Source organism: Narcine bancroftii, chromosome 3, assembly GCF_036971445.1.
Source record: "Narcine bancroftii isolate sNarBan1 chromosome 3, sNarBan1.hap1, whole genome shotgun sequence".
NCBI lineage: Eukaryota > Metazoa > Chordata > Chondrichthyes > Torpediniformes > Narcinidae > Narcine > Narcine bancroftii.
Window position 1 is genome coordinate 67,012,616 of NC_091471.1, and position 20,388 is coordinate 67,033,003.

Sequence of the window (20,388 nt, forward strand, 5' to 3'; positions counted from 1 at the left end):
GATGTTAAGTGGTAGAGTATCCAATGGGTGGAGTTTGTGAAGGGAAGAGAACTAAAATCAGAATACACCCAAACATGCCACAGTAATGGAAGGGTTCATTCAAATTACTACCAAATGGCAATTATCAATAATCTGTTGACTGATGTTCAATTAATCTGATAAATGGCAAGTAACAGGGGCTGACCATTTCAACAACTGCATTTCCTAAGCACTGAGCAGTTTTATATTCACCAATTCCACCAACATCCAAAGATCACCACATTACTTCACTGGACCATTCATTTAAATGCTCCATCTTCAAAGAGCAAGTGATAGGCAGGATATCCTGCAGCTGGTGGCTCAGCTCTGAATGTTTCGGCCTTTCTCGAATACTCAAAGCAGAGTCTAATAGAATATTTTACATTTGTTTGTATGAGTGCAAGTGTTCAAATAGTCTGACAAGCCATTCTTAATTCAAGATTCCTTTATGGTCATGTAATATTGCAAGATATTGCCTTCTATCTGCCATAAGGCAGATAAAGAGTTGCCATTAGCATCACCGACCGCCTGTACAATACGAGAGAAAGAGAAGGAAAAGAGATTCCCTTTAGAGTCACCGAGCGTCCATTGATTTGCCACCAGTGTTCCCCTAGCCTCTGAAGCCACACAGATTATTGTCCGATTCATCAGCAGATCCATCCTCCAATGTGATCAAGAAGCCTTCAGTGCCTGAGGCCCATTGGGAACCCTTCTTGCCCTCAGCATCCTCTAGCACAGGGGTGTCAAACTCAAATTCACGGAGGGCCAAAATTAAAAACTTGGATTAAGTCGAGGGCCGAACTAAATATTTATTGAAAATTTTCAACAACATCTGCATGTTTTCTCTTCTTTCAACATATGTAATGTTAAACTTTTTTCTTATTAAAATAAATGTTTAATAATAGTTTTGGATAAACTCTTTCCAGAAGCATTAAAAAATGAGAAATAAAATATTCAATAAATAATATTTCTCTATAGAGGATTTGTCAAATGTTGCTAGTGTGCTGTCGAATAGTAAAATCTGAGGGCTATTGAGAATGTGAGAGAATAACATGATTCCTGAAACAATCAAATGGATGACTGATTGTGAGCATGAACTCTAGCAGGGTTATTTGCCATGCCCTTTTTCCATTGGTACAGATATCCTTTGATTTACACACTTTTCAAGTTTTATGCCTAATGAGCTTGTATCCAGGTGCAGGACCATTTTTAACCAGGAATATATTTATCACTGTGACATGAAACTATTGGAAGATCGTTTTATCCTGAGGTTAAAGTTCATAATACTTACTCAGGCCTGTGTGCGGGAGGGCGGGATTTGCGGGCGATCGGGTTGGACAACGACAGTGCGGGAGCATCGGCTCTCGCTGCAGGGCGGCATCTCGGCGGATCAGCGGCCCCGTCACTGTGAGTCGCGGGTCAGCCTGCGGCAGGGAGGGGGAGTGGGCAATGGTCCTGGTGAGGTCAGGCCCGAGGCCTCCGGTTCTGGGCGCTGGGAAGTGGCCTTGGCTTCCCCTGACACTGGCCAGGCCGTGCTGCGGTGGGGGGACGGGCAGGGGGACACGACAGTGCGGGGGCATCTCAGCGGATCAGCGGCCCCATCACCGTGAGTCGTGGGTCGGCCTGTGGCAGGGAGGGGGAGTGGGCAATGGTCCTGGCGAGGTCAAGCCCGAGGCCTCCGGTTCCGGGTGCTGGGAAGCGGCCTTGGCTTCCCCTGACACCGGCCAGGCCCCAAAACCAGAGTCCACGGTGAGACCCTGCAACGTAAACAGAGAAAGTGGGGGCGATTAGCGGGCTGACGCCAATGCATTCTGGGATTTGCTGTATTACTGTGCATGCGCTATACTGGCGCGGCGGCCAGCGGGCCGCCTCTAATACATTTTTGAAATGATCTTGCGGGCCAAATATAATTATATCATGGGCCAAATTTGGCACGCGGGCCAGAGTTTGACATGTGTGCTCTAGAATCTCAATTCCGATACCTAGCTCCCATGAGCCAGTCTCCAGCAGCACACAGCATGCAGCCCATGCAGTTCCCTAGGCCACAAGTGGCCTGCACCCTGTGTGGGTCCCTCAGCTGGTGTGCCCCTCGCTGGTTTGCTGCTCTGATCACCATCTTTCAGTGTCCTTCAGCCGCTAAGCCCCTCACTGGTCCGTTGTCCTGGTCACTGTTGTGTAGGGCCATACCCTGTACTTATCCTTCTCAACGGAGTTGTTCTCCCCATTTCTGGTGGCCTGTGCTAGTCTGCTTCTCCAGGAGTCTGCAACTCCTTGTGGCCACTGCTGACCACAGATGCAGCCATCTTCGGTGCAGATCTTGGAGTTGCAGGATTTTACTCACAAACACTGTTGACTCCTTGAACAGACCATTCAAAGCTTGTATGGAGCTGTTGGCTTTGAGACTGGGTGTTTGAACCCTTCAGAGTTGTGCCATGTCTCCGCACTCAAATCTCCCCAGTTTTGCACCAGTAACAGTGCTGCCCTTACAGCAGCTCTGGCAGTCCAGCCATTTTTTCTTGTTTGTCTGTATTTTTTTACATCGTCCACACACGTATTCACTTCTTCACCAACACACCCTAGCTACACCATGTATCAGCCATAAAATACACTTGAGCAAGCTGCTGAGGCTTCCTTGCCAGCATCTCTCTCTCCGATTTGCAATCACTGCTACCAAGAACGACAACAACCATAGTCACAGCAGGACTATTTCATGCAAGTTCCTCTCACATGGTTGGAAGCATATTACTTAAAGCACCAACCTGATAGCAGCATTGGAATATCTACACCAATAAGGACAGTGATTGTCACAGGAGGCAACTCCAAACAACCTTCTCAAAGGTCATTATGAAAGGCTAATAAATGGTAGCTTTGATAGCAATGTTCTCACTCCATAAGTGATTAAAGATACTGAGGAAGAGGATGATAAAGACCTTAGGCCTTTTCATAATTGGCCTCCGTATGAATGCCGGCTAAAAGCTGAAGGAAAATCAGGTAAAGGGGGTTGGAGGACGAGCTTATGTCGATATTTTAGGGCAGATTCAGGCTGGGGCTGCAAAAAAATCTGAACATAAAGGCAGATATTCACTGCCCTCACTCCAGAAAACAACATCATGAATGTTTCCAGCTGGTTCAAAGGTACCAACTTCAATCCCTCTCTGACGTTGGGTCAGGGGCAGAGTGGAATGCTCGCTACGTAATCATGAATGTACTGTCGCTACAAGCAGCTGGCTAGGGATGGGCTGATGATGTAACGGTGACACCGTCAGCCCGCCACCATTTCACTTTTCTCTCCCTCACTCACTTGCCCCTCTCCCTCCATGACCCCATCAGAGCAGGGACAGCCAACGATGGCCATCAGGGCAGGGCTGGCTGGTGGGGGCCGTCGGAGCATCAGGGGCCGGGATGTCAGGTGGCGGCCAGGGTGAGCTATGTTAGCTCCCACCGGCACCTCACCAGGTCTCTTCAGCCTCTGGTCCTCTCATTAGCTCCAGTAGCTCAATATGCTGCAGAGCAATGGCCATCTGCCCTACAGTGTGGATAAATGTCCCTATTATACTAGCCTCTGCCACCACCCCAGGCATGCATTCCAGGCACTCACCACACTGTGTAAATAAAAAACTACCTCTAACATCTATCTGATGACAGGAAGGAAAAAGAAGCTTTGGAGAGGGTACAGGGGAGATTTACCAGGATGATGCCTGGATTGGAGATCGAGGAAACATCCTTATGAAGCAAGATTGACAGATCTAGGGTTTTTCTCTTTGGAGCACTGATGGATGAGAGGTGACTTCATAAAGGTGAATAGGATTATGAGAGACAACCAGTACCTTTTTCCTGGGATGACAATAGCAAATACCAGAGGATATCTGTTTAAGGTGAGTGGACAAACATTTAAGGAAGATGTCAGAGATGTATTTATTTTTCTCCAAAGAGTGCTGGGTGCCTGGAATGCATTGCCAGGGTGCTGGTGGAGGCTGGTACAAAAGGGACATACAAAAGACTCTGGATGTAAGAAAAATAGTGGATTATGGATGTGAGGTTGGGATAGGTTAGATTGTTGTGGGGAAGTTTATATAGGTTGGGAATTTCCGCTGCCACCACCTGATACATCCCAGAGCTTCTGTAGGGACCACTCCTTCTGTGACTCCCTTATCCCTCATTCTTTCCCACTAATTACTCCCTGTGACCTCATGAAATTCTACATGCGGTCACATCTCCTCCTTCTCCACCACTGAGGGCCCCAAACAGCCCTTCACTTCACAGGTGAATCTGTAGTGATCATCTACTGCATTCAGTGCACATTGGAGAGAACGGGCGCAGATTGGGAGATCATTTTGATGAGCACCTTTGCAATAACAGGGACCTCCCATTTCAATTCCACACATTATTCCCACACTAGTGTGTCTGTCCATGGCCTCATGCAATACCATCTGAGACCATCTACAAATTGGAGGAACAACACATATTAAGTCAGGGCCTTCTCCAACCAGATGGCATTAACACAGACTTCTCCAATTCCATTAGGTCCCTCCCCTGTTTCTCTCTCTCTTTCTTTCTCTATCCCTCTGTCTCCTTTCCATTTCCTCCACCTTCCGTTCAGAGAGCCACAACCTCTCCCACTATCACTCGTCAATTTTTTCTCTCTGCCCTTCCACCCTTATCCACCTCTATGACCTCTTGCAAGTTGGCCTGTGCTCTTCTCTTGACTCTTCCCTCCTCCCCCTCACCCTTTATTCAGCTGCTCACCTACATTCACATGATGAAGGGTTCCCTCCTGAAAGGGTTCTATCCCTTTGTTTCTTGTAGACCTGCTGAGTTTATCCAGCATTTCTGTATATTGCTCCACAAATGCACCTGCTTAACTCAAAGTGAAAGGTTTGGTTTTCCAATCATAATCTGGATCTTATCAATAATTGGGGGCCAAACAAATGCTACAAAGATGAAATCCTGCTCAAAAATCCAACCTCTTCTGTTTGACAATGGAAAGACTAAAGTTGAGGATGATTCAAAAGGAGTAATTTGTAATTGGAATTTATTTAAAGAAAAAATGCCCATCGATATCACCAAGGAGGACAGGGAGAAGACGGCCAAAGATATCATTAAATGTGCTGACGTAGAGGAAGAAAGGAAAATTATTCCATGACCAAGAGACTGCAGATGCAGGAATCTGGAGCAAAGCTCAAACTCAGTGCCTCGGGCAGCATTTCTGGAGGAAAAGGGATGGCTGATGCGTTGAGAGTCAAGTCCTTGCACCAGGACTGAGAGCATAAAGGAGGAAAAGCTAGAAGTGAAAGGGAAATGGTGGGCAGGAACCTGGCAAGCGATGGGTGGATCCAGGTTATGAATGATGGATGGAGCCGGCGGCGGGATGGGGGGGTAGCAATAAGGAGAAATGCTGAAGGGTGATCACTGGAGATAACAAAGAGCTGCAGATTATGGCATTTGATAATAAATTAAGGTGATGAGTGGAATCAGTTAAGGGAAGGAAGGTAGGCAGATGCAAACTGTCGGGAGATGGAAAAGGGGACATGTGACTGGGGCAGATAGGGCCAGCTGGGCAGAGGAGAGAAATCAGCTATAGGGGGTTGAATTAGTTTAGGATGGGGGTGGCTCCCTTACTGGAAGGATGTGTTGTCAGTTTCTTCTGTTCACCCTCGATTCTGATCGGGCCAAGTATGACCTGGGCTCCCTTTAATTATGTCGATAATATGGGGAAGATTCAGGATCGGGCTGCAAAAAGCAGATAGAATTATGTGCTTAGATTTAGTGGAAGTGAGAAACTCATGCTTGTCCACAGCACTGACTGAAAGAAATGTAAGAGTACCTAATATTTTAAAAATTAATTAAAAATTTTATTTAGAGCATGATAGAGCCCATCCTGCCCATTACTCTCAAATGGACCTCTGACCCCGTACATTTTGGATGATGAGATAAAAGTGGAGCACCCAGAGGAAACCCACACAGACACGGGGAGAACATGTAAATTCCTTACAGAGAGTGCCAGATTCAAACCCTGCTCACCAGTGGTATAATAGCATTGCGTTAATTGCTACACTAACTGCTTCCACTATGGTGCTTGAGAGAATGGCATGGTAAAGGAACATAATGGAGTCAATATGTATAGAGCCAAGGACTAGGTTTACCTTCCAGGATAATTATGATATAGCAAGTGACTAAAGACAATGAGATACATTAACTTTGACTGAAGAAATGTGACAACTTAGGAAATGGGAAGAAATTAAAAACATTAGAGAAATAAATGGATTTTATTGTCCATTTGATTAATTCTCTGAAGATTTTTCTACAGATCTGAAAATTAAAATGAAAGAATTGTACCATTAATCTCAAAGAGTTTGAAATACATAGGTATGAAAGTTATACCTCAGCTGTAGAGTCTTCAATTTTTAAGAAGGGATGTAGGCAGAAGACAGGAAATTATCGGCCAATTAGCTTGATGTCTGTAGTTGGAAAAATGCTTGAAGCGGTCATTAAAGATGAAATAGTGAAACTTTTGGAACGTAAGGGTTCAATCAGGCAGACGCAGCATGGTTTTAGAAAGGGAAGATCTTGTTTGACAAACTTGTTAGGATTCTTTGAGGATATAATGGGTGCGCTGGATAGAGGGAAACAGGTTGATATTGTATATTTGGACTTCCAGAAAGCGTTTGATAAGGTACCGCACAAGAGACTTATCAGTAAGTTACAGGAAAGTGGAGTCCGGGGAAGTATATTGGCCTGGATTGAAAATTAGTTGTCTGACAGGAGGCAGAGAGTTGGGATAAATGCGAGTTTTTCAGGTTGGCAGAGAGTGGTAAGTGGGGTGCCGCAGAGGTCAGTGTTAGGGCCACAACTGTTCATCATTTACATTGATGACTTGGAGGAGGGGACAAAATGTGGTGTAACCAAGTTTGCGGATGACACCAAATTGAGTGGAAGAGCAAATTGTAATGAGGATGTGGAGATTCTGCAGAGGGATATAGTTAAGCTGGATGAGTGGGCAAAGGTCTGGCAGATGGAGTACAATGTTAGTAAGTGTGAGGTTATCCACTTTGGCAAGAAAAATAAAAGAGCTGAATATTATTTAAAGGGTGAAAAACTACAGCATGCTGTTGTGCAGAGGGACTTGGGAGTGCTTGTGCATGAATCACAAAAAGTTAGGTTGCAGGTGCAGCAGGTTATTAAGAAGGCAAATGGAATGTTGCCCTTCATCGCTAGAGGAATTGAATTCAGGAGTAGGGAGGTAATGTTGCAACTGTATAAGGTACTGGTGAGACTGCACCTGGAGTACTGTGTCCAGTTCTGGTCTCTATATTTGAGGAAGGATATACTGGCTTTGGAGACGGCCCAGAGGAGGTTTACTAGGTTGATCCCTGGGATGAAAGGGTTGACATGATGAAAGATTAAATCGTCTAGGATTGTATTCGCTTGAGTTCAGAAGAATGAGAGGAGATCTTATAGAAACATAGAGGATTATGAAGGGTATGGATAGGATAGATGTAGGAAGGTTTTTTGAGCTGGCTGGGGAAACTAAAACGAGAGGACACAGTCTCAATATTCAGAGGAGTAGATTTAGGACAGATATGAGGAAAACTGTTTTTTCCCAGAGAGTAGTGAATGTTTGGAATTCTCTAACCAGGGAAGTGGTTGAGGCTGCCTCATTAAACACATTTAAAATTCGGTTAGATAAATTTTTACATAATAGAGGAATTAGGGGATATCGGGAGAAGGCAGGTAGGTGGAGTTAGGTCATAAATTAGATCAGCCATGATCGTATTGAATGGCGGAGCAGGCTCAATGGGCCATTTTTGGCCGACTCCTGTTCCTACTTCCTATGTTCCTATGTTTCCTTTGTAATCGACACAATGAGGGAATTGTTCACAGCAGAACTTCCTAGGGACTGCTGACAGCAAGGAGTAAAATAAACCCAGACCACAACAAGCTATAGGGAATAGAAACCAATCATGGATTACTGGTGTCAATAATGATTGTAGGTTATTGACTTCAATTTCTAGAAAGGACAAAGATATCATCTTATTTCAATTGATACAAATGTGCTATGATTAATCTTTAGTTATGATTTAGTTATATATTTTAGTAAAGTTTTGTGGGATTGGTTGCAGGGGCACAAAGACAACACATTTGCATTTTAAAAATAGAGAGCGAGATTCTTTGAAAATGGCAGCTGACATCATTATCAACAAATACATTTGGATTTGAAACACAATTACCATTTTTGGCCTACTCCTGTTCCTACTTCCTATGTTCCTATGTTCATCATATTGCAACTAGCAAATTGCTGAGAGAGAGAGAGAGAGAGAGAGAAAAAGAAAATGACCATGGAAAGGTGATTTACCAAGAGGCAATGAAGGAAACTGCATTTTACACAAAAATGTTGGAGAAATTAAGTCATTAGCAATTTAAGAATTGAAGTAATTCCGTTTCCCGACCCCATGACTAGATGTGCAAACTTTTCTTTCCTTGCAAGTTCCTATCCAAGTCACACAACATTTTCAGGTGAAAATAAATTACTAGTTCATTATTGTCTCTGAGTCCAAATCCTTAAAAATAACTTCCCTACTTGAACAGACTGCAGCTGTTCAAGTCAACAGCTCACCACCAGCGAAAAAGGTAATTAGGAACGGGCATTTAATTCCACCATTTAATTCCACCTTTGCCACTGGTGCCCAGATTCCAAGACAATATGATGTCATTGTTATAATGTCTCCAAATTGCAATATATTGACTGCAAATATCATCTTAAGTTCATTTTAAAGAGTTACCTTTATGTCTTACATCAATGTAATTTAAGAAGAAGCATACAGTATGTAATAGACAGCAATAAACCACAAATTACAACCATCGAGAGAATAATTTTAAGCATACCTTGAAACTGCTGTCCCAGCATCTTCCTGGTGATTAACAGCCCATCCTTTTGGGATCCTCCTTCTGCTAGTGTCTCATTCAGAGCCTTAGCATATGCTATAATCCCATCATAGAAACAACCAGCAATAAAATTCATCTGAAAAGTTAAAGTGAAAAATGCAGTTTTAGCTATACCTGTTGATAAAAGAAAAATGGACCAATTAAACATTCTTGTTAGGATTGTTTGGCGATGTTTATAACCCGTGGAGCATTAGAGAATGAGGGGAGATTTGAAAAAGGTATACCAAATTATGAGGGGTACAGATACAGTAATTTCAAGTAGGTTTTTTCAACTGAGGTTCAGTGAAACAAGAATATGGGTTAAAAGTGAAAGGTAAGATAGTTAAAGAAACATTTGGAGAAACTTCACATTGAGAGTGGTGAGAGTGTGAACAGAGCTGCCATTTGAAGTGGTGAATGCGGCTTCAATTTTAATATTTAAGAAACATTTGAATAGGTAGATGGATGGGAGATGTATGGAGGGTATGGTATGGTGCAAGTCAATGGGACTAGGCAGAATAACAGTTTGGGACTGACTAAAGGGCCTCTTTCTGTACTGTATTGTCCTATGGTTCATGTCCTGTCACAAATAGCTCAACAAACTAGAAAAATGAGGGTGACCTTACTGAAACATGCACGATCCTAAGAGGAGCTACTATATCTGCAGACATTCTTGTTTGCATCCAAAGGGGGTTTGAAAGGGTAGATGTTGAAAGTTTCCACTACAAGAAAAATTTGGAGGAGGTGACATAGTTACAAAATTAGAGCAGGGTAATTTTAAATCGAGGGACATAGAAATGTCTTCTCACAGAGGGGTATGAATCCCTGGAATTACCTACCCAAGAAGCTTATGTTGGTTAGATGATTGGTGGAATCAGGTGGCATGTTCCTCTTTCTATTTTGGTGATTAATGTTTCTTGGCTATATTTGAATTCTATTGTTCTACACGTGTATTTAAAATTATATTGATGCATAGAGTGGATTCTATAGTTTGTAGTCCACGTGAGTTTGTTCAGCTTGGAACTATGGGGAATTTCCTTAGATTCAGTATAATTTTGAAAGAAGAAATCAAATTTGAAAAGAGCAGAGGCTTGAAATGTCCATTTCTACGAGCAAAAAATAATCATTCTTCACCCCCTGGCTCCCCACTCTCATCCTCAATACAAGCAGAGAATGAAACAGATTTCATGTTGAGATATTCCACAGTCAGTCTCTCCCAAAACTTTTTATGGATAATTTGTGGCAGTGTAGGAAATTTTTCTTCTTTGGCTTGGCTTCACGGACGAAGATTTATGGAGGGGGTAAAAGTCCACGTCAGCTGCAGGCTCGATTGTGGCTGACAAGTCCGATGCGGGACAGGCAGACACGGTTGCAGCGGTTGCAGGGGAAAATTGGTTGGTTGGGGTTGGGTGTTGGGTTTTTCCTCCTTTGTCTTTTGTCAGTGAGGTGGGCTCTGCGGTCTTCTTCAAAGGAGGTTGTAGCCTTAAACAATAGGGTGATGATAATTATTTATTAGAAAAATCTATAACACAATTTGAGTGAAGGATAAATTATTGCCCAAGGCAAACAAGCCCCAATTCTTCTTCAAAATTGTGGATTGAGATTGTTTATATCCAGTTTACTGAGCAAACTACTCCCACCCTGGTCATACTTATTTCTCTCTCTTCCATTGGCCAGAAAATATATGAGCTTGAAAACAGAAACCTCCAGATTCAAGAACAGTGTATTTTCTGCATTTATAAAACTCTTAAATGGACCTCTCATTGGTAAAAGATGAAACCCTGGAACTGTTTTAAGTTATACCCTGCACTATGTGTTGCACTTAACTTTGGGTTTGCTTACCTGGAAAACAAAGCTTTTTTTTTGTACATCAGTTAATGTGACAATAAATAATGCAATTTAAGTTTAGTGGAATATCTCATCTGAAACACACATTATGGAGCACTCCTTCACCTCCATTAATTCAGGTATTTTTGTTCAAGTCTCTGGAGCAGTACATCAACTCTCAACCACGCAGTCAGAGCATTGTCAGTTATGCTACTGCAAGTAGCAGGGCCTCAACAGGCGATGGCCATTTTGGTGTCCATTCTGGAAAGTCCTTGAATCAGTGTAGCAGGTATGGCAAACTATTTGAGACAACCAAGTAAAAAGCTGAAGCAAGAAATGATAGAACATGGAACAGTATAGCACAAGAACAGGCACTTCGGCCTGCATGTCTGTACCAAACATGATGTCCAACTCAAACTAAAACTCTGTTGCTTGTATCTGATAGGTATTCCTCCATCTTGATCATATTCATGTATACATCCAGAAGCTTCTTCCAAAATTGCTATTACATCTGCTTCCACCACTACTCCTGACAGCCCATTCCAGATATTACCACTGTTTAAAATATTTGCCCTGCACAACTCCCTTCTCTTCCCTCCTGCTCACTTTAAATTCATGTCCTCTAGTCGTGTAGCGCCATTAACCCGGGGAAAAGATTTTGACTGTCCCTGGCTCTCATGATCTTATACACCTCTATCAGCCGCCAACACTCCATATAAAACAACCCAAGCTTCCCCTATTTCTTCCCATAATAGACCCTCCTAACCATGCAGCCTCTTCTCCATCTTCCCAAAATCTTTACATCCTTTCCTTAATGGGATGACCAGAATTGTGCACAGTATTCTAAGTGTAGCCTTTCAAAGTTTTATATGGCAGCAAGATGACCCTCTTACTTTTACACTCAATATCCCAGTCTATGAAGCCATGCATACCATAAGCCTTCTTTATCATCCAATTTAACGTGTTCACTTTCAGGCTGATCGTGCTGCCTTACGCAAGCAATAAAAAGATATGGTCCAGATGCGGCCACATTGGCAAAAAAAAGGTCAGCACAGACATAAGGGTGAAGGGCCCACACCTGTGGCTCGATGAAAGAAACAATCTTTTAATATTTAAAATGGCATGATTATCGCTGTTATTACAGTACTGTTTGTTATTGCATGCTGAATAACAAGACAACTGCAGAGAGAAACGTTAAGCAAACTATTTACCTTGTACATACAGGAGGGGGAGAATCTTATATGGTGTACACTTTGTGCCCAAAACCTTGTCTGCTTTCACCGTGCCTTCATGGGGCTCACGCACGCGCAGAGCACTTTGCGAGTATGGCGGCATGAAGCACGTGCAGAGCAACCGATGGCAGCAGTTGTCTACATCTCCTTTCTTGAACAATCCCCCATGCACAATGGTTCAGGATAATGCTTGACATTACATGGATTACATTCAAGTAACAAAACAGCAAACCCATATCAGTCTATATATTTCAGGTTGGGTTTAAAGATACGATCAAAGTGTGCCCTGTAGTAGTCCAATGTGGATGTGAAGGATTGGGTTGCCTGAGAGTATGTGTTGTCCATTGTCTCATGGGTGGTCACTGAGGGAGTCCCACCAATCTCAGGCTCACTTTGCAAATCCTGGAACACAGTCTCGTCAGGATGAGTTTAGGATGGGGGTGGCTCCCTTACTGGAAGGATGTGTTGTCTGTTTCTTCTGTTCACCTTTGATTCTGATTGGGCCAGGTATGACCTGGGCTCCTGGCAGCTCCCTTTAATTATGCCCATGTCCATTCTGATGACCTGCCCTTCTGCCAATGGCTCAAGCAGTCAGCTTGTTCTGTCATACCAATCTTTTCCTCAGCAGCTGGGTCTTGATATCTTATGGGTTCTTAAATTGAGGCTCCAGGAGCCTCCTCGCCACTGAGAGAGTCATCCGTGTCTGTCTTGATATTAGTCTTTGTATCAGAGAGCCCAATGTGGTGTCACGAGGAATGTTCCTCAGGTTAAGCCAACTGAGGAATACATCTGTCTTCTCCCTATGAGACTTTCCCATGAGCTGTTTTGTGCTTCTGACAGTTCTCTCAGCCAACCCATTTGATTTTGGATATTCTGGGCTGCTGGTGATGTTGGGTGAAATCCAACACTGCTGCAAAGTCTCTGAATCTTTTGCTGATGAATTGTTTGACATTGTCCGATAGCAGAGTGTGAAGTGCGCCGTGCACCGAAAAGTGTCTTTTTAGCTTGGTAATGAGCACCGAGGAGGTAGCATCGCGTAACAGATTTATTTTGAACCATCCAGACAGAGTAAGAATCGATGAGTACCAAATATTACTGAATTGAAAATGTCCATTGCTGCAGTTGACCAGGGTAGATCTGGGACTGGGGTGAAGCTGCAGTGGATCCTTCTGCTGGTGTGGTTTAGTGCAGCAACATACCAGGCAAATTTATACTTCTTGATCAATGTTTTTGGTCTTTCCTGGCTAAAAAACTATGTCTCTCACCCTTTGATTTGTTGCCTCTGCACCCGGATGCCCTCTGTGCAGGATGCCAACGAACGCATTTTGCAGTGAACTCGGGATTACTGCTCTCTGGCCCTCCATTACAATTCCTTCATTGATAAGTAGCTCATCACGGAATGGGAAGTAGAGTTTCACTTCTGGTGACAGGCTGCGCTGCTTGTCCGGCCAACCACTCTTGTTTAAAGTACCTAAAGTCCTTAATATGGCATCTTCAGCCATGTGTTTCCTTAGTTCCTCCAACCGGGATGAGGAAATGTGCATGACCGTCATTATGGTAAAAGTGTCCTCTTCCTCGACCACTTGGACCATGCATTTTCTGTGGGCACGGGATAGTGCATCAGCTAGGTGCATCTTTTTTCCACACTTGTATACCAAAGTGAGGTTGTACTTCTGAAGTCTGAGCATCATTCTTTGCAACCTCATTGGTGCTGAGTGTATTGCTTCTTCAATATTGAGACCATGGTAGGTGGTCACTCTCTATGGTCACCGGTCTACCATAGATATAGTCATTGAAGTTTGACCTTGGAACAGGGAAAAATCACTGTCAATAACTCCTTCTCGATCTGCGCATACCTGGCTTCCGTGTCAGTGAGTGACCTTGATGCACGGACCAGAGGTGTCCCATCTTGCAGGCATGCTGTGATGCGTCACAGCACTGGTCTTCATACGTTGTAGTACAACAATTCTGGTGGGCATGGCATATGCTTCTTTAAAGTGTCAAATGTAGTCTGTTGCTACTCGCGCCATGTCCACTCCACATCTTTATGTGTCAGCTGTCGCAGTGAAGCTGTGAGTTCACTTGAGTTTGGGATGAACTTACTCAGGTAGTTAACCATACCAAGGAATTTTTGTAGGGCTGTCACGTCCGCCAGTGCCGGCATCTCACTGATTGCCTTGGTTTTCAAAGGGTCTTCCTTCAGGCCTCTGATACTTAACACGTGATCTAGGTAGCTGACCTGATTTAATTGGAATTTGCCCTTCCATGAGTTGAACCTAAGCTTCACCTTCCTGGCTTGGTCAAGTATCTTCTTTAAATTTGCGTCATGTTCCTTTAGATTACTACCATTCACAAATATGTAATCGACTATGATGGCACAGGGGTACCTGGAAAAAATTTGCACTATGGATCTCTAGAACACTTTGCTGGCTGAATTGATCCCAAACGGCATCTGCAGAAATCAATCGACTGAACCCAGTGCTGAATGTGGTCAGTATAGTGACAATTTGTAGTCGAGTTTAATCTCCCAAAAGGAGGTTTTTGCGTCCAGACCTGAGAATGCAGTTGTACTGGCCATTTGTGCTGCAACTTCCTCCATGGTGTGCATCAGATGGTGAGGTCTCTTCAGGGTTGTATCTCTTGTCCATCTTTCTTCTTGGCAGCCACCATGGAGGACACATGTTTGGTTGGCTCAGAGACACGGATAATCACACCCATGTCTTGCATTCTGTCCAGCTCAGCCTTGATCTTGTCTTTCAATACCACTGGTATACGCTTCACCGGACAAACCACGGGTCAAGCTGCATGGAGTATGTAACTGGTAACTTCCCCAGCTCATCTGAAAAAAAGGTTGGTGTTCTGAAAAAATTCTCTGGGACAAATCATCTTCAAAGGGGCTTATTTGGTGTACCTCTCTGCTAAATGAGACAAGTCCCATGTCCATGCATGCGCTCAGGCCCAACAGAGACATGACATATTCATGGACTATGTGTAACTGTCCTTGTAAGTAGCACTGCAGCTGCACCATGGCATTGATTTTGATGCTGTTGCCTCAATATGCTACTAGACTTGTTGACATGACACATGACTTAATTTGTTCCATTTTCCTCAGCCAAATGAATGTCTTCTGTGACATGATGATGCACTTTGTTCTTGTGTTGACTTCATTTCTGCCATCTTGCCCTTGACTTTCATAGTCACAAAGGCTTTGTTGTTTTCTCTGATTTGCATTTCCACTGAGTTCCCTGACATCCATAGAGTCAGCTTATCAACGTAGTACTCATCATCTGGGTTGCTTTCCCTTTGCTCCACCTCTAGTTATTCGATCATCCTCCTAGGTCTGGGCCTGGCATTGGTTTGCTGCCTGGCTCTGCAGCATCTGTTGAAATGGTTCTATTTTCTGCAGGCTCTCACTGCTGGCCGAACGCTGGGGACATTTCTCATCTTGCCACATAGTCACCTCCACATAGTCACCCTGCCCTGGACGACAGTGTGGACTGGCTTGGCTGGCTTTTCCACCTGACCACCAGTCATTGTCTCTTCGCAAGTCCCCCTTGGACTTCAACAACACTTGTGTCATGTTGCTGTGGAGGGACTAGATCCCTGCTATTCTCCTCCATGGTTTCGTAAGCCAAACAGGTCGGGATGCCCTTTGCTCGCTTAAGTCATTGTTGTGCAGAAGTGCCTTCCTCATATTGTCATCATGAATGCCTCAACCTCTCTTGTCTTTAATCAGTTCTTCACAAAGCATTCCAAAGTTACAGGATTTTGCCCTGATTTTCAAATCACTGACATAGCAGTTATTTAGTTCACCAAGCTTTTGGTTTCTAGTGTTAAACTTGTGTCTCTCCATCATTTCATTTCTCTGTGGGTTGCACATTTCCCTAAATTTTCATTTTAGACACCCTCTCGACTCAGCCAGGCTGATAATGAGTCCCCCTTTGTGCACTTAAAATGGCCTTACCTTTCAATGGGTTCCAGGCCCGCCAAATTCAATATACACTCTGGTGAAGGCAGGCTTGTCACTGTGTGCTGCTGCAATAAACATATTGGACTCTTGCTCAAAAATACACCAGTTCTCAGCTGCCTTACCCTTGAACTCAAGTGGGTCAGGCCGTTTAAATCCGTCCGCCATTATGGCGACTGCTGCAAAGCTGCAACATGATCTTGGTTACTCACTTTTAGTCAATGGAAGGCCACAGGCTTGGGACGCTCATGATCCCACTTCTGACACCATATTTGTTATTGCGTGCTGAATTACAGATGACTGCAGCGTAATGTTAGGCAAACTGTTTACTTTGTACACACAGGAGAAGGAGCATCTTACATGACATGCACTCCATGCCCAAAACCTTGACTGCTTTCACCGCACCTTCACAGAGCACTATTGTGAGTATGGTGATTGCAACACCATTGCAGCAGGTGCAGAGCAGCCAATGGAAGTGGTTATCTACAAGTACTAGCGTCGGGGTTTGAATCCGGTGCTGCCTGTAGAGAGTTTGTACGTTCTTCCCATGTTTGTGTGGGTTTCTTCCACTTGTTCCAGTTTCCTCACACGTTCCAAAGATGATTAGGGTTAGAAGGTTGATTGGTCACATGGGTATATTTGGGCAGCATGATCTCATGGACTGGAAGGGCCTGTCATCTTTAAAAATTCAATTATTTTTTAATTTTTTAAATTTCAGTTTTGAGGAAAGGTAATTCAAGTACCCCTCATTTTCCATATAAAAATTGATTTAGGGTGGTTAATTATATGAACCTACTATTCCTAAACCAAAAAGTAACTAATAACCATTTAGAAGCACATGTTTCTCAAAGATAGTCAAGAAAAAGATGGTTAAAATTATGGCCTTTTATGGAGGGTATCTTTTTTAATTTCCAGTATTAGTGCAAAATAAACCAAATTAAGACATTTAGACATTAGGCATTGTGATGAAAGATCATTAATCTGGAAAAAGGGCATTCTGTTTTTCTCTCCACAAATGCTGCCTTACCTGCAGAGTATCTCCAGAACACTTGCTTCATTTTGGATTTCTGGCGTATCAGAACATTGCTTTAAGGAAGCCCTTAGCTGTCACAGCTGTTATCAAACAAAAAGTAAACATCCCTTGGCGTTCCATAACTTTTATTAACTGAATAGCGGCAAAGGCAGGGTCTTAGTTGTTACACTCTCTTCTCATCTAGTCACCCTTATCATTGCTGGAGCTACCACATTTTATTTTCTGATAAGAGCAATGTAATGAAGGTGTTGCTCTGCAGGGATTCAATGGAAACAAGTGATATTATATAGAATCATTCACTGTTCCTTTGTATTGCTGAAACAACTTGAACTTTGGCAGTATTGTATGAACATACTGCAATCTACTGAAGAGGTACTGGGCTTCTCCTCCAGGAAAAAATAAGGACTGGTTCGATGAAAACAACCAGGAAATCCAGGAGCTGCTGACAAAGAAGTGAGCTGGCCACCAGGCTCACCTTGCAAAGCCATCCTGGCCAAAAAAGAAATGAGCCTTCCATCGCGCATGCAGCCATCTTCAGCGCAAACTCCGGGAGATCCAAAATGAGTGGTGTACTAGCCTCGCCAAATGAACCCAGCTCAGCGCGGACATTGGCAACTTCAAGGGTTTTTATGAGGCTCTAAAGGCTGTGTACGGCCCCTCATCCCAAGTCCAAAGCCCGCTGCGCAGCTCAGACGGCAAAGTTCTCCTCAGCGACAAGATCTCCATCCTCAACCGATGGTAAGAACACATCCAATCTCTTTTCAGTGCCAGCCGCTTAGTCCAAGAATTCTCCCTGCTCCAGCTCCCTCAACAGCCCTTAAGGCTAGAGCTGGATGAGGTTCTCACCCGGGAAGAGACATACAAGGCAATTGAACAACTGAAAAGTGGCAAAGCAGCAGGTATGGATGGAATCCCCCCCAAAGGTCTGGAAGGCTGGTGGCAAAACTCTGCATGCTAAACTGCATGAGTTTTTCAAGCTCTGCTGGGACCAAGCTGCCTTAGGACCTTCATGATGCCATCATCACCACCCTGTACAAAAACAAAGGCGAGAAATCAGACTGCTCAAACTACAGGGGAATCACGTTGCTCTCCACTGCAGGCAAAATCTTCGCTAGGATTCTCCTAAATAAAACAATACCTAGTGTCGCCGAAAATGTTCTCCCAGAATCACAGTGCTGCTTTCGCGCAGAGGAACTACTGACATGGTCTTTGCCCTCAGACAGCTCCAAGAAAACTGCAGAGAACAAAACAAAGGACTCTACATCACCTTTGTTGACCTCACCAAAGCCTTCGACACCATGAGTAGGAAAGGGCTTTGGCAAATACTAGAGTGCCTCGGATGCCCCCCAAAGTTCCTCAACATGGTTATCCAACTGCACAAAAACCAACAAGGTCGGGTCAGATACAGCAATAAGCTCTCTGAACCCTTCTCCATTAACAATGGCGTGAAGCAAGGCTGCGTTCTCGCACCAACCCTCTTTTCAATCTTCTTCAGCATGATGCTGAAACAAGCCATGAAAGACCTCAACAATGAAGACGCTGTTTACATCCGGTACCGCACGGATGGCAGTCTCTTAAATCTGAGGCGCCTGCAAGCTCACACCAAGACACAAGAGAAACTTGTCCGTGAACTACTCTTTGCAGATGATGCCGCTTTAGTTGCCCATTCAAAGCCAGCTCTTCAGCGCTTCACGTCCTGTTTTGTGGAAACTGCCAAAATGTTTGGCCTGGAAGTCAGCCTGAAGAAAACTGAGGTCCTCCATCAGCCAGCTCCCCACCATGACTACCAGCCCCCCCACATCTCCATCGGGCACACAAAACTCAAAACGGTCAACCAGTTTACCTATCTCGGCTGCACCATTTCATCAGATGCAACGATCGACAACGAGATAAACAGACTCGCCAAGGCAAATAGCGCCTTGGAAGACTACACAAAAGAGTCTGGAAAACAACCAACTGAAAAACCTCACAAAGATTAGCATATACAGAGCCATTGTCATACCCACACTCCTGTTCGGCTCTGAATCATGGGTCCTCTACCGGCATCACCTACGGCTCCTAGAACGCTTCCACTAGCGTTGTCTCCACTCCATCTTCAACATTCATTGGAGCGACTTCATCACCAACATCGAAGTACTCGAGATGGCAGAGGCCGACAGCATTGAATCCATGCTGCTGAAGATCCAACTGCGCTGGGTAGGTCACATCTCCAGAATGGATGACCATCGCATTTCCAAGATCGTGTTATATGGCGAGCTCTCCACTGGCCACTGAGACAGAAGTGCACCAAAGAAGAGGTACAAGGACTGCCTAAAGAAATCTCTTGGTGACTGCCACATTGACCACCGCCAGTGGGGTGATATCGCCTCAAACCGTGCATCTTAGTGCCTCACAGTTCGGCAGGCAGCAACGTCTTTTGAAGAAGACCGCAGAGCCCACCTCACTGACAAAAGTCAAAGGAGGAAAAACCCAACACACAACCCCAACCAACCAATTTTCCCTTGCAACCGCTGCAACCGTGTCTGCCTGTCCCGCATCGGACTTGTCAGCCACAAACGAGCCTGCAGCTGACGTGGACATTACCCCTCCATAAATCTTGATCCACGAAGTCAAGCCAAAGAATATATTAGGAACAGGATTAGGCCATCCTGCCCAAGCTAATTCCTAATTCAAATAAATAATGGTTGATCAATCCTTAAAGACTTTTCATTCCTTGATTACTAAGAATCTATCTACCTCTTGTTTAAAAATATTATTTCCACTGCTCTTTGAGAAAATCAGTTCCCAAGGCTCTTGACTGACCAAGGGAAAATGGTGTCCATCAACTCATTTTAAAAGGGCAATCCCTAATTTTTAAAGAGTGAATCATAGTTTTAAGTACTCATACCCCCAAAGAGAATTAACCTTCCTACGTAAACCTTGTAAAGCTATTAATATCTAAAGTTTATTTTAAGTCCCTTTCTAGACTTCTAAACACAGTACATGCAATTCAGGGGTGTAAACCATCACTGCTAGTAGATCTAATGTCTCACAGCAATAGTGAAGTGTGTAATTCTTAAAGTGTGGGAGGAACTCAAGAGTCCAGGTACCATCCATGGAAAGCATAGACAGTCAACCCTGATGAGGGATTATGGACCAAAACTTTGACTATCTACTGCTTTTCAGGGATGGTGCCTGACCATCTGAGTCCCTCCAGCACTATGTGTGGTACTTCAAATTTTCCTGCATCTGCAGTCATACTTGTTTAAACCCATGCAATTCTAACCTCGAATGTGGTCTGCATGAAGTCTGCATGTTCTTCCTGTAATCACATGTATTTCCTCCAGGTGCTTTGGTTTCCTCTCACATCCCAAATTTTGTGAATTAGAGGTTAATTAGCTATTGTAAAT

The 20,388-nt window shown here is 43.9% G+C and overlaps 1 protein-coding gene across 2 annotated transcripts in view; it reads right to left on the reverse strand.

Moving 5' to 3' along the window:
• npr2 (natriuretic peptide receptor 2) overlaps positions 1-20,388 on the reverse strand; it is a 170,363-nt gene that overhangs the window by 132,107 nt on the left and 17,868 nt on the right. For both annotated transcript variants that reach the window (XR_011353438.1, XM_069924222.1), the window contains exon 5: positions 8,902-9,037. Coding sequence is in view for 1 of the 2 variants with exons in the window: in XM_069924222.1 (XP_069780323.1) it covers positions 8,902-9,037 (136 nt within the window). In the remaining variant the exon portion in view is untranslated. The remainder of the gene's footprint in view (positions 1-8,901; positions 9,038-20,388) is intronic.